This window comes from Elaeis guineensis, chromosome 1 (assembly GCF_000442705.2).
Source record: "Elaeis guineensis isolate ETL-2024a chromosome 1, EG11, whole genome shotgun sequence".
In the NCBI taxonomy this organism is placed as follows: domain Eukaryota; kingdom Viridiplantae; phylum Streptophyta; class Magnoliopsida; order Arecales; family Arecaceae; genus Elaeis; species Elaeis guineensis.
The window spans coordinates 53,099,544-53,125,501 of NC_025993.2; the positions used below are offsets into that span (position 1 = coordinate 53,099,544).

The window sequence follows — 25,958 nt, forward strand, 5'->3', positions numbered from 1 at the left end:
ACAGGATCGTCCATGCCGATCCTGAACAGCGGGTTTGGGACTCTCTGGGGTCCTTTCTTGAGGTAGGCCGATTTACTTTTTTCTTCCTTTCACTTCTTCATTTAGTTCATTCCTTAGCTTTTATATTGACTTCCTGGCCGCTCTTGCAGATTGGACATCAGTTCATCGCCAACATCGAGGCGATGAAAATGGCAAAGAAGGAAGCAGCCCAGGCGGAGGAAGGTCGCCAGGCTGAGGTTGTCCGTCTTAAGGAGAAGGTCGCCGAAGTCACAAGTCTCCAAGAGGCACTCCAGAAGGAGGAATAAATTTTGACGGATCTGAAGGCTGCTTTGGAGGAGGAAAGAAGGAAGGTAGAGGCCGAAGTCTCCAAGCTGAAGGAGCATATCCCGATCCTAGTCTCGGAGGCAAGGGCCCGAGCAGTAGAGGAGTTCAAGACCTCCTCCGAGATGAGGGATCTGAATATCAAGTTCGGCCCGACCGCCTTTATCAAAAGCTTCGAGCTTTGTCAGAAGGAGGTGGTCGAGAAGTTTTCCGAACTCGACCTCAGCTTCTTGGATGAAGCGTCCGACGATGAAGCCGGACCTTTCGAAGCTGCTGTCGGTCTCCCTCCAGTCGGGATCTCTTCAACTATCGCAGCTGCCATGACCGACCTTCTGGGGGTGCCGAGCTCCTCCACTTCTGCTCCAGAGGTTCGAGACCTCTAATTATATACTTTTTCTTTGTTATAATTTTTTTTTCTCTTTCTCTTGTACTTAAGAATTATTCAATCAATGAAATCGGATTCCTCTTTACAGAGAGCTTCTTTTTCTCCTATTTTTTCCTTTTTTTCTTTTGCAATGATTTGCATTGTGCTGCTCTTGTTTTCTGACAACAATGCCCTGTCGAAGCTCTTCCCCTACCGCAGGGGATTTCTTTGAAGTCTATGATCCGGGATCTGAGAAGGGAAGTTCGTCACCTAACGAAGAAATCAAAGAAGATGGACGACGAACTTCACAGGCTGAGGAAGAGCCATTCGGAAGCCACCGTGGAGATTACTCGCCTTCGGAACCTCCACAAAAAGGACTTCATGGACTACAACCGGAAGAAGACCAACTTCGAGAAGGAGCTTGAGGAACTTCAGAAACGCGCCAGCGATCGATCTTGGACTCAGGCCTCCAAGATCAGCTCCCTCAAGGTCGAGTTGGCGGCCGCACGGGAGAAGATTGGCCAATTGGAAGGGAGCTCATCCTGGCTTCCAACTCAGGCTGAGTACGGTCGGGACTGGTCGAAGAAATTTTCCGACCTCCAGAAACAGCTATAGGACGTCGAGACGAATTACAACACTTACTGAGTCGACTGGTGCGGGTAAATAGACAACTACAGAAGGAGGCTCAAGATGGCGATCGATGAGGTTGCTCGCCTTCAAAAGCAGTTGTCTGAAAGAGCCCAGGCCGTTTCGGTTCGAGGCTTCGACGAGCTCCGATTCTTGAGGAGGACCATGGAAGAACTGTCCGTAGCCCTTGGAAAGGAGAAGGCCGAACTGTAGCAGCTGAAAATTCAGCTGATCTATGAGCAGCAGGCGGTCAAGGATGCAGAAGCGGAGTTCGAAGTTCTGAGGAAGAGGTTTCGAAAATCGGAGGGCGAAAGCCGGCGGTTTCACCAAATGTATCGGGAGATGCTGTTAAGAAAGAAAGAACTGGAAGAAGAAGTTAAGAACTTAAAGCAATCCCTGATAATGACTGGAATCGAGAGTTCGAAGTCAGAGCTTCTTTTACCTTTTGTTCCATGTATTCTTTTCTTTTCTTGTTGTTTTTTTTTTATGGCCTTCAAAGGCTTTTGTAATGCTCTCTTTACTAATGAAATGAAAAGAAATTTTTTCATTACCTTGTCTATTCTTGCTCTGAGTTGTTGTTTACCGAGCTTCTCTTGTCTTTTATCTTATTTGATGTCGACGTTGTTTGAAGGTTTCTGGTTATCGCCGCGTTGATTCGCCCTTTTTGTTCATGATCGAAAGTCTTTTCGAGGCCATTCGAATTTGACGCTTTCTCCCGGTGTTCGAGCTTGGGGTCCGAACTTCTCATTACTTTGAGGAAGTCTATTTTCTCCTGCTAGTGTTGGGTTCCCCCTTAGAGATTGAGGATTTTTGACAAGAGTTTTCTTCCTCGTTGAGACGAGGTCCCTTGTGTCTTAGATGTAGTTCGTTTTTCCCTTATCTCTGGCGTAGCTCGTCGCTTTTCCTTTTTCTCTCTCTTCTTTTTTTTTATGTTTGGGCGAGGGTTTTCCCTTTGCTCCTAACGGGGTTGTAGGGGTGTAGAGGAGCCGTTGAGGAGGCTTTTCCCCTCATCCGATCTTAAACGACCAGGTCTTCGTTTGTGTCAGGATGAGGTTCTCCTCCTGTTTCCGACACAATCAATTTCAGCTCATGTTAGGACGAGATTTTTCTCCTGTTCCTAACAGGGCTGTGGGGGCACATAAGGGCCGTTGCGAGGGCCTCTCCCCCCATCCGGTCTCTTAATAATCGGGTCTTTGACTTTGCTCATGTTTGGATGAGGTTCTCCTCCTGTTCCTAACATGACTGTGGGGGCGCATAAGAGCCGTTGCGAGGGCCTCTCCCCCCATCCGGTCTTTTAATAACCGGGTCTTCGATTTTGCTCATGTTAGGATGAGGTTCTCCTCCTGTTCCTAACATGACTGTGGGGGCGTATAAGGGCCGTTGCGAGGACCTCTCCCCCCATCCGGTCTCTTAATAATCGGATCTTCGACTTTGCTCATGTTAGGATGAGGTTCTCCTCCTGTTCCTAACATGGCTGTGGGGGCGCATAAGGGCCATTGCGAGGGCCTCTCCCCCCATCCGGTCTCTTAATAACCGGATCTTCGTTTGTGTCGGGATGAGGTTCTCCTCTTGTTCCTGATACGCTTAGTTTCGATTGTCTGAAGGAACTACTCCCTGTCATTATAAGCTCATGCCAAAAGAAAAGATATGTGAATATGAAATTTTTATTTAAGACAGTTATCGGTAATACATTTGTAAATTTTTCGAATTTCATGGTCGCGGAAGGTCCGCTCCGAGCTCTTTTAGATAGTATGTTCCGGGCCGGACTACCTCCCTGATTCATACGGGCCTTCCCAGTTTGGGGTAAGTTTTCCTTGGTTCTGAGGTTGTGAAACAACGGCTCGCCGAAGTACTAAGTCCCTCGCTCTGAAGGTTTTGCTCTTGATCCGGGAGTTGTAGTAGCGGGCTGCTTTCTGCTTGTAGGCTGCCATTCGAACTTGAGCGGTCTCCCGCTTTTCTTCTAACAAGTCGAGGTTGGCCTTGAGATCCTGTGAGTTGCGCTGCTCGTCGAATGCCACGATTCGCGCCGACGGAAGCTTGAGTTCAATCGGGATAACGGCTTCTGTTCCGAAGGCTAAGGCAAAGGGGGTCTTTCCCGTGGGCAGTCTTTGGGTAGTTCGGTATGCCCATAACACCTGATAAAGCTCGTTTGCCTAAGTTTCCTTTGCTTTTTCAAGTCTCGCTCTGATTCCTTGCAACAGAGTCCTGTTGGTCACTTCGGCTTCACCGTTTGCCTGCGGATGGGCTATTGACGTGAAGTTATGGGAGATGTTTAAGTCCTCACAAAATTCAATAAACTTTGCTCCAGCAAATTGTCGCCCATTATCAATAATGAGAGTTCTGGGTAAGCCGAACCTACAAACGATTGACTTCCAGACGAAGTCCTGCACTTTAGCTTCTGTGATTTTCGTCAAAGATTCGGCTTCGACCCACTTGGTGAAGTAGTCAATTGCCACCAGGAGGAACTTCCGCTGCCCGAACGCCATGGGAAAAGGTCCAAGGATATCCATCCCCCATTGTGCAAATGGCTATGGGGCACTTAAAGGTGTAAGTTCGGAGGTGGGCTGTCTTTGGATATTCGCATATCTCTGACACCGATCACACTTTCTGACATATTCAATGGAGTCATGGTATATTGTAGGCCAGTAATAACCTTGTCGGAGCAGTTTGTGGGATAAAGATCTGGCCCCCAGGTGACTTCCGTAGATTCCTTCATGTACCTCCTACAAGGCAAAGTCGGCTTCGGAAGGCCGGAGACATTTCAGGAGGGACAAAGAGTACGACCTCTTGTACAGTTTGCCCTCATAAAGGATATATCTGGAGGCCTGGTTTCTAAGCTTCCGAGCTTCTTTTGCATCATGAGGAAGAACCCCGTCTTTGAGGTATGCAACCAGTGGGTCAATCTAGCTGGGTTCATGGCTGATCTCCATTACAAGCTGCGGTTCTTCTGTACTTGGACATTTCAGAATTTCGAAGAGGACTTCCTTGGGTAGTTCAGTCGGAGCCAGTGTAGCCAACTTGGAGAGAAGATCGACCCTGGTATTTTCTGCTCTTGGAATCTGCTTGATGTCAAAGCTGCCAAAGGCAGGGATGATCTCTTTTACCTTTTCGAGATACTTGGTCATACTGTCCTCCCGAGCTTTATAGTTTCCGTTGATTTGTCCCACCACCAATTGGGAGTCACTGTAGACTTGGAGCCGATCTACTTCTAATTCTCTGGCGATCTTCAGTCCTGCAATCAGAGCTTCATATTCTGCTCCGTTATTTTTCGCAGGGAATTCGAAGCGCAGCGCGTACTCCGCGATAATTCCTTCTGGATTGATCAAGATCAGGCCCGTGCCTGCGCCTGAAATGTTGGAGGAACCGTCCACATAGAGGACCCAGAAACCATCAGGGAGATCTGTTCTTTCCTCAGGGGAGTTCGGCTGGAGCCCTGGGTTGTCAGCTTCACCTCGTTCAAGTTCGGCTTCTTCCAGGATAGTGCATTCCACTATGAAGTCTGCTAATATCTGGACTTTTATCGTCGGTCGAGATCGATAGTTGATATCGAATTTCGTGAGCTCGACCGCCTATTTCGCTATCCTTCTGAAAGCATCCGCTCGATGCAGAACTGCCTTAATCGGCTGGTCGGTGAGCAGTGTTATGGTGTGCCCTTGAAAGTAAGGTCGGAGCCTTCGGGCTGCAATCAACAGGACGTAAGTTAGTTTCTCTAACTTAGTGTACCTGGTTTCGACGTCTCTCAATACTCGACTTATGTAGTAGATCGGCCGTTGAATTTTTACTTCTTCCTTAACCAGAACTGCTGCGAGAGCCACAGGGGAGACCGCCAAGTACAGGAAAAACTCCTTTTCAGGTTCGAGCTTTGCCAATAGCGGAGGTGAGCCGAGGTAGTTCTTCAATTCTTCAAACGCTTGCTGACATTCAGTGGTCCAACAGAAGTTCTTCGGTTGCTTGAGAGTCTGAAAGAAAGGTAGGCACCGTTCGGCCGACCTTGAGACGAAGCGATTCAGAGCTGCTACTCTCCCAGTAAGGCGCTGAACTTCCTTTATTGACTTTGGGGCGGTCATTTCCTGGATGGCATGAATCTTTTCTGGATTTACTTCGATCCCATGCCCCGATACCACAAAGCCCAGGAATTTTTCTGAGGTTACTCCAAAAGCGCATTTGGTTGGGTTCAGCTTCATCTTGTATTTTCGGAGGACGCTGAAGGTCTCCTCAAGGTCGGCGATGTGGTTTATTAAGGATTTGCTTTTTACAAGCATGTCGTCCATGTAGACCTCCATGTTGTGGTCGATCTGCTCTTTGAAGATCTTGTTCACCAGTCATTGATAGGTCATCCCTGCATTTTTGAGGCCAAAAGGCATGACCCTGTAACAGTAAAGACCACGATCAGTGATAAAAGTAGTCTTTTCTTCGTCCTCTGGTGCCATCTTGATTTGATTGTAGCTGGAGAATGCATCTATGAAAGTGAGAAGCTCGTGGTCCGAGGTTGCATCACTAATTGGTCAATTCTGGGCAGAGGGTAACTGTCCTTCGGGCAGGCTTTGTTCAGCTTTTTGAAATCTATACACATCCTCCACTTGCCGTTCAATTTCTTGACGAGAACCACATTGGAGATCCAGTTCGGATAGTTGACTTCTCTGATGAACTCGGCTTTCAGGAGTTTATCAACTTCCTCAGCTATTGCCTTCTGCCTTTCCGGTGCATGACCTCGAATTTTTTCCTTTATCGGCCGATGTTTGGGATCAACAGCTAGACGGTGTTTAATGACTTCCGCATCAATCCCCGACATGTCCGTCGGAATCCAAGCGAAAACATCCGCATTCTTTTGTAGAAAATTGATGAGCCGTGTCCGTACCTCTTCTCTCAGGTTGGAGCCGATCTTCACCACGTGCTCTTCATTCCCATCGTTCAAAGGAATTGAGACAAGATCATCAATTGGCTCACCCCGTTCTTCAGCAAGATCGTCGTGGGTGTCTAATCCATCAACCGAACAGAGGTCAGACTGATCATTTCTTTGTAAGGCTATGTTATAGCAGTGTCTTGCTAGAACTTGATCTCCTCCGACCTCTCTGACCCCTTGGCTTGTAGAAAATTTCAATTTCAAATAGTAGGTCGATACCACAGCTCGGAGGGAGTTGAGGCCAGATCGACTGAGTATTGCGTTGTAAGCAGACGGTGCCCTTGCTACCAGAAAATCCACTTGCGTTCTAGATTATTTCGGGCACCGACTTGTAATTACGGTCAAAGTTATTACTCCTTCCACTGGCACAGCATCGCCAGTGAACCCTACCAATGGGAAGCTTATCGGCCCTAATCGATCATCTGGAATGGACATTTTTGAGAATGCATTGTAAAACAAAATATCGGTCGAGCTTCCATTATCAACAAGAATGCGGCATACATCATAGTCAGCAATATTTAAAGAAACTATGACCGCATCATTATGGGGGAATTGAATCTTCTGGGCATCTTCTTCAGTAAAGGTTATCGATTCTTCAGTCCTTTGCCGCTTGGGCGGTCCGGTCGATCCACTGACTGCTCCCTGCCGGGGTCCTCCAGAGAGGGTGTTGATGATCTCGATTGGAGGCCGATCTTCAGGCTGTTCTTCCTTCCTTGGCGGCTCTGGTTGTGGTAGGGTCCTCGGCCGATCTTTCCTACCTTCAGGCTGGCGTCGGATGAATCTGTTGAGCCGACCTCGTCTGATGAGCTCCTCGATCTCGTCTCGGAGCTGAATACATTCCTCCGTGTCATGGCCGTGGTCACGATGATAGAGGCAGAATTTGTTAGGGTTGCGCTTTCCGGGGTGTATGCGCATCCTTTCCGGCCTTGGCAGCTGCTCCCTGATCTCCATCAGCACTTGAGTTTTTGGAGCATTGAGAGGGGCGTAGCTGTGGAATCTTCCTGGGGGAGAGCTCCGTCGAACTCTGCGGTTCGGGCTTCTCTGCCTACGAGCTCGGGGGGAAGTTCGGACACGCTTGTGTCTGGGGGAAGTTCGAGAACGTGGCCGAGCTTCATTCGGTCCTTTTTCAGCTGCGGGCTTGCTGGAGTCGCCCGCCTGTCGCTCCTTCGCGGCCTCCTCGTCCTTCAGCTTGAAGGCTTCCTCTGCTCGAGCATATCCTTCGGCCCGAGCCAGCAAATCAGCGAAGTCTCTGGGATACTTCTTTTCCAGAGAAAATAGAAGATCATTTTTTTGAAGACCGCTCTTCAGGGCGGCCATTGCAACTGATTGGTCCAAATTTCGGACCTCCAATACGGCGGTGTTAAAATGGTTGATATAAGTTCGGATGGATTTTTCCTCCTTTTGCTAGATGTTGATGAGGGACTCCGAACCTCTCCGGAGACGTCGGCTGCTGATGAAATGAGCCGCAAACTGGTGGCTCATTTGATCAAAGGAGAAGATAGTTCTCGGCTTCAATGCTGAGTACCAATTTCTTGCTGCTTCCTTCAAGGTAGATGGGAAAGCTCGGCACAGGATGGCGTCTGGCGCGCCATGGAGCAGCATCATTGTCCGGAAGGCCTCTAGGTGGTCAACCGGATCCGAGGTCCCTCGTAGCTCTCAAATTGGGGGAGCTTGAAGTTCGACGGGATCGGTTCCTGTATAATCCTTTGAGAAAAAGGAGGGTCAGTATAGATATCCTCACCGTAAGTAGGGGGAGTATGGCAGAGCTCTTCGATCCGTCGGTTCATCTCTTGGAACCTTTGATCCAGGAGATCCTCGAGGGTCTTCTGGCAGAACGAAGGTAGGGACCCTCCGGGGGTGGATTCGTGATCAGACAGAGGGCTCTCCGCCCTCTGCTTCCCCTTTTCGGGGGATACAGGACAGCTGGCCCAAGTGGGCCGCCCGATCGCCGGATTCTGAAACTCCGACGATGCTCTTTCCAGCCGCACAGATGCCTGCGGCAGCTGCTGCTGCTGTTGCATGGTCTGCACCGCTTCGGTGAGACCCCTGACCTGCTGAACCAGCAGGTCGAATTGCTCCATGCCGACTGTTGTTGCCGGAGGAGGAGCCTGAAAAACTGGAGACGAGGCCGGAGCTGGCAGATCTTGCTGAGATTTGGCCATGGAGGCCGTAGATCACCTAGTATATGGGCTTCTGAATTTGTCCTTTTCGGATAAGGACTGAGCTAATCGTCACTAGAGAAACGGTGAGATATAGTAAAAGCTCCTCATCAGGCTGAGGCTTCGTGAGCAATGGTGTAGAGCTGAGATATTGTTTCAACTCCGTCAATGCCTTTTGGCACTCAGTAGTTCACTGGAAGTCTTTTGGCTGTTTGAGGGTTTGGAAAAAAGGGGGCATCTCTCGATCGATCTGGAGACAAAGTGGTTGAGCGAAGCGATCTTGTTGGTTAGACACTGTACCTCTTTAATAGCTTTTGGTGGTGTCATCTCAAGGATTGTCTTGATCTTCTCAGGATTTGTCTCGATGCCTCTTCGCGAGATCATAAATTCGAGAAATTTATCGGAGGTAACTCCGAAGGCGCACTTTATTGGGTTCAGCCTCATCTGGAATCGGCGAAGGAGGTTGAAAGTTTCTTGAAGGTCAGTAATATGATCTGGAGTAGCTCGGCTTTTGACCAGCATATCATCTACATATATTTTCATATTGCGGCCGATTTGATCTTTGAAGATCTTGTTCACCAATCGTTAGTAGGTAGCTCCTGTATTTTTTAAACCAAAGGACATCATTCTATAACAAAAAAGCCCACGGTCAGTAATAAAGGCTATTTTTTCTTCATCTTCAGGCATCATCCGGATCTGATTATAATCGGAGAAGGCATCCATGAAGGTGAGAAACTTATGTCCTGAAGTTGCATCCATCAGCTGATCTATCCGAGGCAACGGATAGCTGTCCTTGGGATAGGCTTAATTCAAGTAGTGAAGTCGATGCACATGCGCCACTTCTTGTTTACCTTTTTGACCAAGACGACCTTTGCCAACCAGTCTAGGTACATTGCATCTCTAATGAGCCAACCTTGACCAGTTTGTCCATCTCTTCAGCTATAGCTTTCTAGCGCTCCGGGACGAAGCTTTGCTTCTTTTGCTTCATCGAACGACAGGTCGGATCCACTTTCAGGCAGTGTGACAACTTCTGGATCTATGTCAGGCATGTCTGTGGTCGACCAAGCAAAGAGATCGCATTTTTCTGCAAAAGAGCGGTTAGCCGATCTTTTGTTACCTTGTCTAGATGTGAGCCGATTTTCATCGTTTGGTGGGGATTTTTCTTCCTCAGTGGGACCTCCAGGAGGTCCTCAAATGGCTGGACGCGCTTTTTTGTCAGATCATCCTGGGCATCCAACCCTATTGGAAGTTCAGGTTGGGCCTCTGCTCGGAGTTTGGTAGCAAAACATTGTCGAGTCATAGCCTGATTGCCTCAGATTTGCCTTCATTCTTTATTGGGAATTTTACCATCAAGTTATAGCTTGACACCATGGCCTTTAAGATCCACAAGCTCAGATGGCCAAGGATTGCATTGTAGGCTGAAGGAAGTTTAACCATCAGAAAATCGACTTAGATCGTCGTTCGCTGAGGTGAGGTGCCTACTGTGACAGGCAGCCTGATCATCCCCTCTGGAATCATCGAGCTTCTGAAGAAACTTTGAATTAGGGTGTCGAATCTACCAACTGATCTAGAGTAAATCCCATTTGGGAGAAGATAGAAAAATACGAAACATCGACCGAGTTTTCATTATCAATAAATACACGATGTACATTATAGTTAGTAATATTTGCAGTTACAACCACCGCATCATTGTGCGGGACTTGCACACCCTCTGCGTCCTGCTCGGTGAATATAATGGCACCTCGAGCCCATCCTCAAGCCTCAGCTTCTTTGTCTCTGGAAGCTTCGCTGACCCAGATGATCCCCTAGTTGTCATGTAGATTTCTTCCCTCAGGGGCCGATCTTTTACTGCCGCCTGTCCCTCTACCTCCTGCCTCTCTGAATGTGCCAGTGTTGGCTGTGGCTGAGGCAAAGGGGGTGGTTGCTGAGCTCTCAGAGGAGATCAACGTGGAGGTGCTCTCCTTCGGATAAAATGGTCCAACCTCCCCTATCGAATAAGCCTTTCGATCTTGTCTCGGAGTTGGTGGCATTCTTCAGTATTGTGCCCGTAGTCATGATGGTAGTGGCAATATTTATTTGGATCATAGCACTTAGGCTTCGTCCGTATCCTCGGAGGCTGAGGCAGCTTGGCTTGAACCTCCATCAGTATCTCCCTTCTGGAGACGTTTAAAGGCGTATAGTTGGTGTACCTCATTGGCGGTGAGGGTTGCCAATCCCTCCTTTGAGGACTCTGAGATCGGCGATTTCGATGAAGGCCCCCATTTTTTCGCCTTTGAAATGGAGATCGAGAGTACTGATGGATTCTCTCTTTCTGTCTTGGGAAGCGCTCCTTATTCTTTCCTGCCACAATAGAACTGATAGGGATTTCTTTAATGAAAACCTCCTCCATGCGGGCATACTTTTTCGCACGGACAAGCATATCAAGATAATCTTGAGAAAAGATCTTCACCAACGACTTTTTAAAGTCATTCTTCAAAAGTCCGCTCATCATGGCGAACATCGTGATCGACTGGTTTAGGTCACGAACCTCCAGGGTCGTATTAAAATGACTGACAAAGGCACGAATCGACTCCCCCCTTCTGTTTGATGGTGTGGAGGTAGTCGGACCGCTTTTGTTGTAGCTAGCTACTGACAAAGTGATCGACGAAATGCTGACATAGCTCTTCAAAAGAGTAGATTGAGGTCGGCTTCAAACTTGAATACCACTGTCGAGCTATCTCCTTGAGGGTAGTAGGGAATGCTTGAGAGAGGATGCCATCTATTGCTCTTTGAAGGAGCATCGCCACCTTGAAAGTCTCTAAATGATCGATGGGATCGGTAGTTCCGTCGTAGGTCTCAAATTGGGGCACCTTATAGTGTTGAGGGAGTGGCTTAAGCATTATCCTCGGAGCGAAGGGTGGCTCGCTATTGAACCCATCGTAGGGTTGCGCCGAGGAAGCATTATTGAGAGCATTGATCAGCTTATCGAGTGCCTGGAACCGTCTCTCGATGGTAAGATCTCGAATGGTGCATTACCATCTTGGATGGTGCAGGCCTGGGAGTGCTGGGGATAGTGGCGATTAGAGATTGAATCGTGCTCCGATAGCGGGCTGGGAGATCGCGGCCTTGCCGGTTGCTGGGCCCTAAGACGGCTCTGGCGGGTTTGCCTCCTCTCTGGACTCTGTGGAGATGCTCGCGGCTACTCAAGTTATGGTGGTGACTGGGAAGTTGGATTCGACAGGGGTGCCGCCGCAAGAGGTGTTGGTGGCGCCGTTGAGGGATGTACTGATGGCACTGCTGAAGGGGGTGCAGGAGCACTCTGATCAGGCTGTGGCACCGTCGGTGGAGGCGTAAGAACAGTTTGGACCGCTTGAACGGTGGTTGTCAAGGTCTGAACCTACTGGAAGAGTAGGTTGAACTGGTCTGTTGTGATCAGTGCTGGCTGGGCTGGCGGAGGAGTCTCTATCACCAATGGCTGCACCTGGTTGTCAGCCTGGCTTCCCGCTTGTTAGGAGGCGATGGCGTTGGTGAGATGAGGTGAGACTCGCTTTGGTGGCATGATGCGAAGATTGTGCCCTTCCTTTATCTGTTGCTGTTGGTTCTGGCTGAGGTCGGAAGGTGAGCGACTGAGTCTTGAGTAGGGGTGCTGGAGTGACCTGCAAAATAAAGTCCGAACCAGAGATTTTCGCTTGAGCAAAGACCCTTCGACGCTCAAGTAAGGAATCAGTGAATAGTAAAAGCAGCAAGTGATTAGCTGAGATGGATCGCTACCTAGATCCTCGGGATTTTGGTTATTTATAGAGTATGGTTGAACAACCATGGGAACGTGCAGTTCCGAGGTTGTCGGATTGTTGGACGTGCTGTTGTGGACGAGATATTTTAGTCCTTATCTGCTCCTGCGAGATTATGGGTAGTTACATCTGAGTTTATCCACTTAGGGTGGATAGTTGCTGCACGTGCCAGGAAATTGACTGACCGAAGTAATTGAAGAAGCTTACGTGTCAGATGGGCCGCACATCAAACTAGATACAAATAGTTTGGCTCTGTGTACCTCAGCTCGGTGTTTGGGTCGGCAAAGCCCACTGATCTGAAGTATCACACACTGATCCGAGGTATCCACGGTTATCACCGTAACGAGGTTTATTAAGATAAATACCTTTTTTTCACACCTAGTAAAGCCCCAATAATGATGGATACTTTTGGGATTCATAATAACAGCAAACTACATTTATGGTACTTCCTTGGCTCTAACCAGCTTGAAGCTATTTGGTGGGGAGGGGATGAATAGTTTTACCTGATTAATGAGGAATAAGTAACTTCTTGAATAAAGTTATTTAATATTTTTACTAAATTTGTTTAGGAATTAGATAGGGCCCTGATGTAAACTTGAGGAATAAGTATAGCACATTTGAGGCAAAGAGCATTTGGAAGATCAAGCTTTTGCATCCTCGATAACTATATTGAATTAAGTTTTCACATAAACAATGTTGACTATGTCCATTGGGCTTATGGATAAAATAGCAGACAAATTTGCTTCATTATTTGAATGAAAAAAAAAAGAAATTGTTTCTCATTTTTTTAGGAAAATTGTTTGACTTGTAAGCCGGTTTTAGCAATGCACCATTGCATATTAAGCTACCACAGATAAATTGTAGGAGATTAGAAAAAGTTGGTTTAAACCGGTTTGCCATCTTAGTGCCGGACTCTATATCGGTACCATGTTAGTATAGAGGTCGGTTCGGCGTACCAAGACTCGGCATGCCCCAATCCCAAGTCTCATTATGCTACCTATATGACACTATATATCCGGTACGAGATGGTACATACCTCTATGAAGAACCTTTTTAAACCAAGATTAGCCGTGTCAATACAATGATCTTTGTTGGCCTAGTATCAGGTAAATATGATATGATTCTATATAAACACATGGTATACGACACCATGTTGGTTAGGTGCTGGTACCCCCAGTCTTCATTAGAGAGAGAGAGGAGGACAGAGGGAGGCAAGGGGTAGGGGTATCTGAAAGTGGTGGTTGATCTAGAGAGAGAGAGACATTTACGTCGGATGACAAGGGATGCCCTCTAAGCCCAACTCTAATTTCGAAAGCCTTGGGCGGCAACAAAGGGGAGGACGTAGGCTGCAACTTGGTGGGGGAAGCCAAGGAGCAGGATGCTGGTAGCGTGATGCTGAAGAGGAGCCACAATGAAGGCAAAAGCATTAAGGCTGGTCAAGAGAGTTCAAGAGAGAAAAAGGAGAGAGATTTGAGTATCACAAATGAGGGATTGTGGGATGAGGGATACCTATAATGGGGTGCAATTTGGCCTAAGCAAACTAAGAGGAACCAATCAGGTTCGGTCTCATGAGAGATCTAGCCCATTCAAGTTTGCCTCTTACCCCATTTCAAAAGCCAAAACTATCTTGGTTTGGGGTCAACTCAGTTCTGTCCATCCCAAACTACCCTATTTGGGATGGTTTAGCCAACCATGAATTGAACTTCTATTTATTGCTATAAAAGTGTACTGCTTTTCTTCAGGATTAGGAAGCAAAAAGACCGAGAAGGCCTCTTTTCATATTGTCCACTAATAATGTAGGAGAATTTGGAATTTTAGGTTGTTATCATTTTTTTATTCATAATATAAGTAAATAGGTAAACTTATTGAAGTGGTTCTGAACAATGGATAATTTCTTTATGTTATAATATATTCTACTTAACAAACTTTCAGTTTGTTTTGAAATGAATATTTCTTTTATAGGCTACAAAATCTTTCTGGTACAAGTGGCATTCTTAGAATGAGAACAAAATTAGAAAATATCATGATTTTAAACACTTCCTAGTATGCATTAAGACGTTAATTTGGAGAGATAAATGTACATAGATGTATGATAGATAAAAGTGATTTTATTAAAATAAAATAAATATGAACCATATATCCCTTTCTAATTTTCCCTTTCTCAAGATGTCATTAAATGGAATGCATCTATCTCGTGCTCTTGGAGATGGTTGTCTGATGTGGTTGTCTAGTCTCATTATCAAAAGCAACTAAAAGCGGCATTCCAAGCTTGTGTGAGAACAAAACAATCTGCTTGGAAGGTAGTGCTCTAGTGAAGACAGTTGCAAATTTCTGGCTATCAATGATGCAGATAAAATATCCAAGTGCTCGATTGTGGTTGGTTAAATAAAAAGAAATCTTTGTGGATCATAACATGCTCATGAGTCATGAGTATAATATATGTTGATGTACAAAGGGGATGAACAATGGCTTAGGTCCCCAATTGTAGAGCAAGATGGCTACAAGAACATACGAGAAGTCTCTAGGGGATGGTGATAGTGCACGAGGACATTGGGATGGCTGCAAGGATTGGCACGCCAAGTGAGAGATGAAATCCAAAGTTTGTACCTCAGAAGCATATAGATCTCCATTGGAATGAAATAACTAGAAGTTATCTAGAGTGATCAAATGCTCCAAGGCAAGTAAAAGAATTAGACCTCCGTGAAAGCGCAAGGGAAGCACCATAAATGATCAAAAGGAATCATAAATTCCACAGAGAAGTTAAAAAATGTTAGAGGAAAATATGCACAATAATCAGGCAACTCAAATTGAATAAGATTGTTTTAGGCGTGCAAAGTCTAGTTGACTACAAGAATATTCTTAATGTTCCACAGTCAAATGAGACATTTGGAGAGGTGCTTTCAAGAAAATGATGATCATATTACCTTGCTATGGCATGTTCCCCGGGTACTTGATTTAATAACGATGTTTAACCAACAAAACATTTTTATATATTTCTTAAGGAACCCAAAACTTTTTTTTGAACCCAAGGGTTGTCAAAATGCCCTTAAATGCCAAGGCAAAGTGTCTAGGCTAGGCAGGCTCTTCATTGTTAAAATTTTCCAAATTTATTAACTTAAATATAATAGCCTTGTATAGTTAAATTATCACAAATATAATAACCATAACCTCTAGGTTCCTCCTTTCGCTTGTTCATTATTTTCGATCATCTTGCTACTCATGATGGAGAGGAGGGTAAAAGATACCAGAGACAGCTGATGCATGGTTGTCCTTAGATAGATGAGAGAAGACCCAAAATGTATCACGGTTTACAGACCCACCCTCAAATATATGGTAAATACACTTTATAATATATATATATATATATATATATATATATATATATATATATATATATATATATATATATATATATATATATAAAGATGGTTGAAATTTATAGTGCTAAATAAAAATAAGAAATAGGGTGCCCTCCTGGTAAGAAAGGAGCCGCTAGGCAACTAGGAACATGCCTAGGTGCGGTGCACCCACTTCACTTACTAAGTTGGAAAGTGTTAGGCACCTAGTTGGTAGGCCTGCTCGAGTGCCTATGTAGGACTATCTCGGTGCCTAAGTGGCTACTTGTGACAACCCCTTTTAAATTGCCATAGTGTACTGTTTTTGGAAGGTTAAGCTCTAAATCTAGGAGCATAGATTACAACTAAGCAGGGGAACCCCTTGTTTTGAAATTTTCAAAAAAAAAAAAAAGGGGCATTCCCTGTTTCGAAATGAAACAAGGGAACCCCTTGCCAATGAGATGAGGGCTTTCGAGCCTTCTCTCTATCTCTCGTGATCTCTCTTTCCCGTCCCTCTCCCTCTCCCTCTCTCTCCTCCCTCCTCATTTCTCCCTTTTTTCCTTTCTCTCCTTCTCCCTCTCCCTCCATTTCAAATCAATATATTGAACCATGCCAGTAGCCGATCAGTTTGGTTTGGTATGCCCTGAATTGGCTGGTTTGGCACGGTTCAACAAACCTTGATTAAGTGTAATTCCAAAGGACATTCTCAAAAAGGTTACCCTATTCTTGATATAGTGCAGACTACATAACGAGACCTATTAGGATTTGGGATACTAGAGCTGCTATAACAATTTGCTTAAATTTCAGGTTGATATCTGAGTTTTATATAAAAATGAACCGGAGAGTTAATTTTTTTAAGAAAGGTGGAAATTGATTATTATCTAACCTGAGTTTAGGATTCTAGGACCTAAATTTGAATTTTTTTGATACATACCATTTTCTAAATACCAAAATCAATCACCTCATGGAATTTTCTAGAAAAAAAAACTGATTTTCATATAAAACAAAAAATAACATTGATGCGAACTAAAGGAAACTATGTATTATATATATGTGTGTTTGTACATACATACATACATATATATATTTGTGTATATGTATATGTATGTGTGTGTGTGTGTGTGTAATATACATACATACATACATTACATACATACATTACATACATACATACATCATGCATATGTAGAGATATATATGTATGTATGTATGTATGTAGAGATATATATATATCTCTATATATATATGTACATACATACATAGATATATATATGTGTGTACATACATACATATATATGTATATATCTATCTATAGACACACACACACATATACATACATATATGCACATATACATGCACACATATACATACATATATACACATATACATACGTACATACATGTGTGTGTGTGCGTGCAAGGTCCACTATCTTGGTACCGGATACAGTATCGGTACCTTATCGATTTGATACAGTATAGTCGGTATAGTATCTGTGTCGAAACAGCTCGCAAACTATTTTCTCAATTTTTATCTTAGTACACCCTAGGTCGATATGTTTTGGTACGGATCAGTACACACCTCAGTACGGGGAGGCATGCCTCGGTGTGGGATGCTACACCTTGGTATGGATAGTGTAGGGATTGTACCAACTCGAAATGGGATTTCATACTAGTTTCCTCCCAGTACGGCACAATACACCCTATACCAGGTGGTATGGGGCAGTAAGGCAAACTCTGTGTGTGTGTGTACGTGTGAAGAATAATTAGAAGAAAGAAAGGTCAAGACTTAGAATAAATAAAAAAAGAAAGGAGAATAAAGGAGTTGTTGATATCTAGTAGTCTCCGACCATCACGAAACTTAGGCCTTATACAAAGGTTTTGAAAGCCTCATATCTAACTTGCAAAACTAGACACAAGAGGAACAACAATTAAATCAGTTTCTTAATAAATTCTGTTTGCATGAAGAAGTGGACCTCCCCATTTATAAACATCTTATTTCTGACCATTTGCTTAAGTCCTTAAAACAAACAGAAATCAAAACTTTCCAACAACTGCAAAATTCAAATTCTACTTAGCCCAAATGGAAAACTATTAAAGCTTCCTTAGAACACACTCTCAATGATTTGGAAAGATTTCTGACCCAACTATACCTAAATGGGATCCACAAACATGAACATTCTTAAAATAGGACATGAAAACCTACTTAAAATATAGCCTAAGTAAAAATGTGTGCGATAGTGCATGAGGGTCTCACTATTGCAATGTTTGGGAAGGGTTAGATATATGCAGCCTTACCCCTACATGTGGAAAGGTTGTTTTCATATTTTAAACCAATGACATTTAGGTTATGATGGAGCAACCTTATTATTATGCCAAGGCTCACCATCTATGTTAAATTACTCTACATCCTAAGTGATAAACTCAAAATGAAAACAAAATGCCCGATCTATTTATCCCCTTCAAGCTAAGGTAGGTAATAGGGCTCTCGCATCAAATCTTGTGACACTTTTCCTCATCAGTTCGAGGGAAAATACAACCAAGAAGAGGATGGTTGATGCTTTATTATGTAGCGGAAACTACCAAAGATTTGGATGGTCTATGTTAACAAGTATCTAGCATTATTTTAAAGGGAAAATTATGCTAAAATTTCTTCACGATGCTTAGTTTTTACAAATGTCCATTTTGGGATTTGTCTTTCAACTTTGGCTTTGGTACATAATAAGAAGTCAATTGTATCCCTTGGCCCATTGAAAAATGTGATGTTTGACAAGAAAAGTTGGCTATAATGGGTTCTAGAAGTCAAAAGTCATGAGAAAATGATTTGATTCTTTATAGAAATTTTAAATACTATGATCCTTTCCTATACTTCCTTGACACTTGGTATTTAATATATTGAAATTGATGGGTTTCTTTAAAGTAAACCACTTAAACTTATACCATAAATTTTAAATCGGTAAACCAAGATTCATTGTGTTGGTACCGAGGGTCGGACTGGTCTGTCGGTGCATAGTTCGATATGCCTCCATGGCATTCCATGCCGGGCTCATATCGGCACAGTAAAGGTGGGAGAGAGAGAGGGAGGGAGGACCGCAGAGGCTGTTGGAGGGCCGCGGAGGACTGGAGGAAGGGTTGTGTCCTCTAGGCGATCAAAACAAGGGTCTATTAGGTTCTTGTTTTTCTATTTTGCAATTTTCAAGTGAAGTCAGCAACCCTATTTTCGCCTATCTGCCATTTTTGCCTCACCCCACCACTAGTAAACATCATCAAGTCTGTATGTCCATTTTATCTAGGAGCTTCTTTTGTTGGTGATGCTGAGGACTGCATATGGTAGGGCATTGGCCCATTGGAGTGATGTGATAGTTGGTATGTACTGATAGAGTCTCATGGTGGCATATTGACAATTTTAATGCATTTGAATGGAAAGAATGGAGGAGAAGATGGAAGGTTGCATTTCCTTCTTTTCTTTTCCTTATTATCATATTACTTGTTCAAGTGGTGTTAAAGTGCCATTGGTGTTCACTACTTGAAGAAAAAACATTGGGCATCCACTACGGGCATTAAAAGTATATGCTCTTCTCTAATCAAAATTGCTAAAGAAAGAAAAGTATAGATTTACCCTATTTATAAAGTAGGGATAGATGTATGGCCATCTCATAGTTTTTTCATAAGTCAAGGGAGTACAATTGGCTTCTCATCTCATATGGACGCTATACTTGAAAGTAACATCCCGAAGTGGACATTTGTCAAAAATGGGCATCTTGACTAAACTTTTATGTGATGTTCCTATTTTAAATACCTAGAATATTGATCTCATGGTATGGTATCATCTAATATAAGGAAAAAGTTTTGCAATTCTGCAATGCAATTGTCCAACAAGGCGCCAGGCCTAATGGATGCACTCATTATTGATTGTATATCTACACTTAACATCAAGGTTCACTGTCTCGATACTGGACCCTATATTGGTACCATCTTATGATAGTGTTGATATGTGGTTCGATACAGTACAAGATGGCGTATCAAGTGTTGGTATGGTACAAGACACCGGCACCATACTAGTATGAGACTGATATGGTATACCATGGGTGTATCGGGTGGTTCGGTCTGGTACGGTATTTCATGATCCACATATATGCAAAGTAGGTGACCTTGTACTGTATATACATGGACAATGCTACTGTGCATGGTCAAAATCCCTGATAATTGTATTCTAATATGGAAAGCGGTATGCAAGGATTTACATCATGGTTTGTCTTAGTGCCTAGTACTTGTATGCACCATTCTGACAAGAGAACTGACTATGGAATGCTTCATAGACAACAATTGACTTATGAACAAGGATGACCCAACTATTTGTTGGTATCAATTGCATAGAGACAATTAGGATGTTCTTGAAAGAAGAGTGCCCTACAAGCCAATTGCATGAGTGATGCAATGGGATTTTTCTTTGTTAATTTTCAATTCATGTAATGACATTATTCATTAGTTAATGAAATGAGGTGTGATTCATCATTTCAGCTGCATCTTATTGTGTATAAGATTATGATGAATCCTAAAAATTAGGATAATAATTTTAGGAGATATGAATGGATCATGCCTATGAGACTTAAAATCCTAAAATCCTAATCTTAAATATTTCTAATCATAGGAGTATTGAGTCGGGGATCAATGTTTTGGATAGACCAGCACATTCTATGTATGCTCGATGGAGGTGGCTGATCTCACTAGCCACTTGTGTGGGGACACTAATACAAGAATGTGGGTGCTCATTTGAAAATGAGTTCACTGAATTAACTCGCCGACAGAAAACATCTTATGGAGCCTTACTTGTATGTCAAAAGATGGTTCTCTAAGTGGGAGTTATGCAAGTAATCCTTAGACCTGAGATCACCATGAAATCTTGTGTACATGAATAGGATGACATTAAGACATGTATAGGATGTTTTGGATATGGTGTAGTGTGTATGGAGGTTGTGAGTCGGTCAACAAGGAAATCGATCACTCCTAGTAAGAGGGATGTCATCCTATGCATTCTCATCTCTTGATGATTCAAGAAGTCTTAGACCAGAGTAGGATAAAGATTAGAAAGAATTTCTAATGTTTCATTAGAGTCATCATTGATTGATGGAGAATTAATAAGAATGTGTTTGAGTTAGACATGATTTCATACTCATGAATATATTCAGGATGCGGGAATGATCGAAGGATTGAATTGCATGATAACTTACCACTGAAGGATATATTTGGTATTTTCATCAAATTCTACATCTTCTGGATAGTCATGATATGTTATTAGACGTCAATCTTGATTTGTAGGTTTGATCAAATTAAAAAGTTTAATTCGATCGTCAATGAGAAAGGATTCTAATTGTTGAACTCGAATTGACAGGGTTTGGACCTTAATCGATTAGAAAGGATTTTAATCGAATTAGGTCAACTTGCATCTGGATCTACTGCTGGCTAGATGTGGAATCCAATGGGTCACATACATTAAGGAATTGACCAAAGATCCAATTGATTTGGTTGATTGGAATTGTGGATCCAATCGGGTAGCCGGTAAGCATGCTAGCACGTGTGGCTAACCTTAGCTCCTTGGGAGATCTGATTTGATCTCAATCTTTATTTTTTGGCTAATCCAAGTTAGGGAGTATTTGGGTTCGGTCAAGCCACCTAGAGGCAGCCTAAAATGGGGCACCTAAAAGCCCTTATCCATGTGTTGGAACCAAGAGTCCAAGTGGTTATGGACTCTTGGTGCTAATTGTGAAGGAGTGCACGCGCTCTCCCCTTTTGGCATGCAGAAGGTCCTAGAGTCCTGCTTTGGGTCTCTGACCCTTAGGACATGAAAATCTGATCTTAAACCTCTTTGGCATCATTTTTAAAGGATGATTTAACATTTGAATGGGTGTGGGATGCTTCGTTTTCTCATGGCATGCACGGTGATCTGCAGATCACGTGAAAGATTGCCAGAAGACTCCTGCTTTAGGCAGAAGGTGGTGTTCTAAATTCTTATCTCCAGCACATTTGAATTCCGATTCAAATGAAGATGCCACATGGCAAAATCAGGTTGAATCTGATTTGGGAAAGGATGCCAAAAACATCCTTTATGCAGTGCATGCGCGGGTGATAAGGTCTTCACACAAAGCAGAAGCGGGGTGGCACTTATCAGATTATTTGGTTATTTGGAACCAAATTTGAATCCTCTTGCCACATGGCAAGTTGAGGATTAATCTGATTTGGTATGGGATGCCAAAATCATCCGTTTATCCTTGGCGTGCGCGTGGGAGAGGAAATCGATGTATCGAAAACCAGATGTGTCTTTCTACAAGAAGGAACTTTGGTTATCTGATACAGTGATTCAGATGGGCGTGTCCTTTCGATTGGTGCCCCCTCCGATTCTATATATAGGGACTGACATAATGGATTGATCATTCAATTCCTACATTCCTATTTATTCTCTCTCTCCCTCTTTTACAACTCTAGGTTTTAGGACAAGGCTTGTTCTTTTAAGACAAGCCTATCCCTAATAATTCTAAGGGTTTAAGAGGCCTGAAGAAGGTGGTCAAGTCCAAAGGAGGTTCTGAGAGGTCCAGACTCAGGTCTGGAGGAGGATTTGATCGATTGGTGGTTGGTCGAGTTCTAAGAGTTAGAACTCTTGAAGCAAGATGAAGAAGTGCTGTCTTTGGTTCAGTTTCTGTGTGGATCATCGTTGGAGGGCGAACATTTGATCGTCTAGAGGAAATAATTCTTCACCAAATCAGAATTTAATAGGTATGCTTCCTATGCATGATTATGCTTTGGTTGCTATTATCAAGATGTCCTAGGCATTAAGGTTTCGGTGCATTAGGTGTTTTGAATAAAATTTTTTTAAACATTAGTTCTTCCGTTGTGCCATCGGAACCCAACAGTTCTGACATCATGGGACACTTTTTCTTTTTTAATTTGTTCCTCTTCATTCTTATTGTTAATGATCATTCCAATCTGTCCCGTCCCATCCTAGTATTGTATTGGCCGGGGATCCATACCTGACAGGTACTGATACCGGGGTTTCAATCCTTGGTGGTACAAGTTTGAGGAATAGAGAAGAAAGATGGAATTCATTCAGAAACATCTTACAACAGTGCAGCACACCCTCATACTCATGGCTATTTATTAAGAGAAAAAAAATCTGCTAGTAGTAGCCAAGTCATAGAATCATACTGAAGGCAGTCAACACTCCAATATCATTGAGTTCTTCTATTTTACCAGTAGCAGCAGACTTATCTTTATCATATTCTAGTGATGAATTTCTACTAGATTTAATAAGTTCATCTTGTTTCTAGGCTTCTGAAGATGCCAAAAAAGTGGTTGAAGAGGAAAGAGCTTGTGCTCGTGCAAAAATTGAGAGTGCTACAGCTGCAGTGCAGAGAGTTTTACAAGCCTTTCATGAACATGAAAAATTATCTAGAAGCCAAGAGAAGCAGCTTCGGCTAATATCTCCTCTAATGTAATCATGTGGTCTTACTTCTGCTATGTACTTTTAATTCATTCTGTAGATGATGATTATATTGTTCATTGTTTCATCAAATATTCAATAGAGCTTTTAGCTAACATCACAGTTTTTGGTATGATGGACCAAAATACATGGCTCTATTTTCAGCCGTGCTTTTTTAATTTGATATAGATATAATCCTTTGTCCATTTCATAATACTCTTGCTCTTGATACTCTACTGTGTTCTTGTAGTGCACCAACCATGAATCATGGACATCATATTTTAAGATTCCAGGGTAAGAAATCAAAAAGAAAAAAAGGAAAATAAAGGTGTGCATGTCCCTTACTATCTCCTCTCTGTCTATTCTTCTCCCTATCTATTTTCCCAACTTTCACCCCTTTTGTTCATCTATGCTTTTTTCCACCTTAAATATTCCTTATCTTTTGCTTTCTGACCTGCATTTATTGGCTGTTATTTACAGCACAAAGCTGAAAATCCTATGAGTATGGTGTGATATGTTTTCTGCAGTCTAGAATTGTAAGGTGCTGGTTTTTTGTCAAAAGATCAAGTGCAGATCTTCCGTTGTTCCTTGGCTTCCTGCAGAAAACATGCCTATCCTCTCTTTTTCACACTTGTGGCTGTATCCTTTTGGCAAAAATGACTTTTCTATTCACCACCAAGATGATGATTCATTAAATGCATCATCTTGTGATGCCTCTCTATTTCCACTTAGAGTGATTATCTACCTTCAAGCTAGTTCTGCATTGGCTTTGATACCAACACACAGGAAACATGTATAGAAACTTTCAAGTGCCTAATTAGAGGCCTCTTGCTTGCCGGCAACTAGGCATGTAGAAGGTTACCTATAGATGAATATTGTTGTGGGAGGATGGCACATTTAGTCCCACATGGGTTGTGAGTCAAGCGGGATTCTAGCTTATATGGGATCAAGGCTTTCTCTCCCTTTAGTGAGGTACCTTTTAAAGAGCAAAACTGTGGGAGAGTATATGTGAAGTAGCCTCCAAAAGCAGCCTCTAAAGTGGATAATATCTTATGTGGGCGAGTGCAGAAAACTGACCCATCCCATCCATCCAAGCTATGAGCCCTTAACCGCAACATTGACGGTCTGTGGGAATCGCCTCCTGCCCATGCACACAGTCTCCTTTGACTGGGGGCTACTGTTGTGGGAGGATGGCACCTTTGGTCCCACATCGGTTGTGAGTCAAGCGGTACTTTGATTTATATGGGATCGAGGCATTCTTTCCCCCCAGCGAGGTGCCTTTTGAAAGGCAAAACCATGGAGGGGAGTGTATGTGAAGCAGCCCCTCAAAGCAATCTCTAAAGTAGACAATACCTTGCACGAACGAGTGCAGAGAATCGATCCATCCCATCCATCCGAGTCATGAGTCCTTGACCACAACATTAAATTGTTGTAGCAGAAATCTGTCCTTGGGTCGGATCAACTGGAGTCGGGCGGCGACGGCAGAATGGTGGCTGTAGGACCTACAAGATAAATTCCCGATCAAAGTTAGCTCTGGTGGGGACCTTCCTACGCTCAAGTTAGATCTCTGAAATAAATGGGAAGGAGTGAGCGTTTTGTGAGAGAAGTGATTTCATACCTTAGGGGTCTCCTATAGACCTCTATTTATAGGCAGAGATTGAGGTGTTGTGAGGAGGAGAGTCAGGTGGTTAGCCTTGTCTTATTGGGTGTGATACACTTATAATCTTCTACCTTATCTGGAAAGATAGTTTGTTATTTTCTTAGCTTTCAAATTGAGGGAGCTTGAAGTTTGGCGGGATCGATTCCTGCATGATCATTTGAGAGAAGGGAGGGTCAGTACAAATATCCTCACCATAAGCGGGGGGAGCATGACGGAGTTCTTCGATCCGACGGTTCATCTCCTAGAGCCTTCGATCCAGAAAATTCTCTCGACTACGAGTCTCGAGGGTTTTCTGGTAGAATGGAGGTAGAGATCTTCTAGGAGTAGAATCGTGATCTGACTGAGGGCTCTCCACCCTCGGATTCGTCTTTCCGGGAAAGACGGGGCGACTGGCCCAAGTGGCCCGTCCTACTGCTGGATTTTGGAGTTCCGACGACGTTCTTTCCAGTCGCACCGATGCCTGCGGCTGTTGTTGCTACTGCATGGCCTGTACCGCTTCAGTGAGGCCTCTGACCTGCTGAACCAGCAAGTCGAATTGCTCCGCGCCAACCGCCATTGTCGGAGAAGCCTGGGAAACTGGAGGTGAGGCCGGAGCCTGAGATCTGGCCGCTGAGGCCATGGATCGCCGGATGGATGCTTTGCGGGGAGGCATCAGGCGAAGACTTGGTAGAGGAAGGAGAAGAGGATGTCGGAGAGGATGACCGAAGGTGGTTCCGTTGAGCGCTCCTTTAAGAACAAGAGTACTGCAAAGACACAGCCCCCTTTCCTCTAGCGCCAATCCTGTTGGTGCAGAAATCCGCCGGCGTCGGAGAAGCTGGAGTCGAGGGAGTCACAGTAATCGTCGGGACCTGCAAAGGAAGTCTAAATCAGAGTTGGGGGTGCTCCAGCAAGACCCTCCAATGCTTAAGTCAGTTCTTTGCCTCAACAAGAATGGAGTGCTCGAACGAAAATTTTAGCAGAGTTTTGAGATAGAAATTAAAGCTTAGAGAATAACGTATCTGGGGTCTCCTTTTTATAGGCGGAGGGTGCAATAGACTGATAGCGACGTTTGTAACCGTCTGGCAGTGGGCCGTTCGGGGCCAGGAGGAGTTTGTTATGAAGAGTAGCGGAGTGGAATCGTGGCTATCACCGTGACTTGCCACGTGGAGTCTGTTGCGGGGGTGGAGCGGCGTCTGTTGTCGTGACTTGCCATAGAGTGGAGGAGCCGCGCGGTATCCGTCGCAGGAAGTGGAGCAGAGTCGTGGCCATTACTGTAGCCTGCCAGGGAGTGATGGAGCCACGCGGAATCCGTCGCAGGAAGTGGAGCAGAGTCATGGCCGTTACTGTGGCCTGCCAGGGAGTGATGGAGC

At 44.0% G+C, this 25,958-nt stretch overlaps 1 protein-coding gene across 1 annotated transcript in view; it reads left to right on the forward strand.

The window, feature by feature from the left end:
* Nucleotides 1–23,101, forward strand: part of LOC105034896 (stomatal closure-related actin-binding protein 1) — a 47,955-nt gene extending 24,854 nt beyond the window's left edge. Inside the window, exon 5 of the mRNA XM_010910215.3 lies at nt 22,798–23,101. Coding sequence (XP_010908517.3) covers nt 22,798–22,965 — 168 coding nt within the window. The 3' untranslated portion in view covers nt 22,966–23,101. The remainder of the gene's footprint in view (nt 1–22,797) is intronic.
* Nucleotides 23,102–25,958: the final 2,857 nt, after the last annotated feature.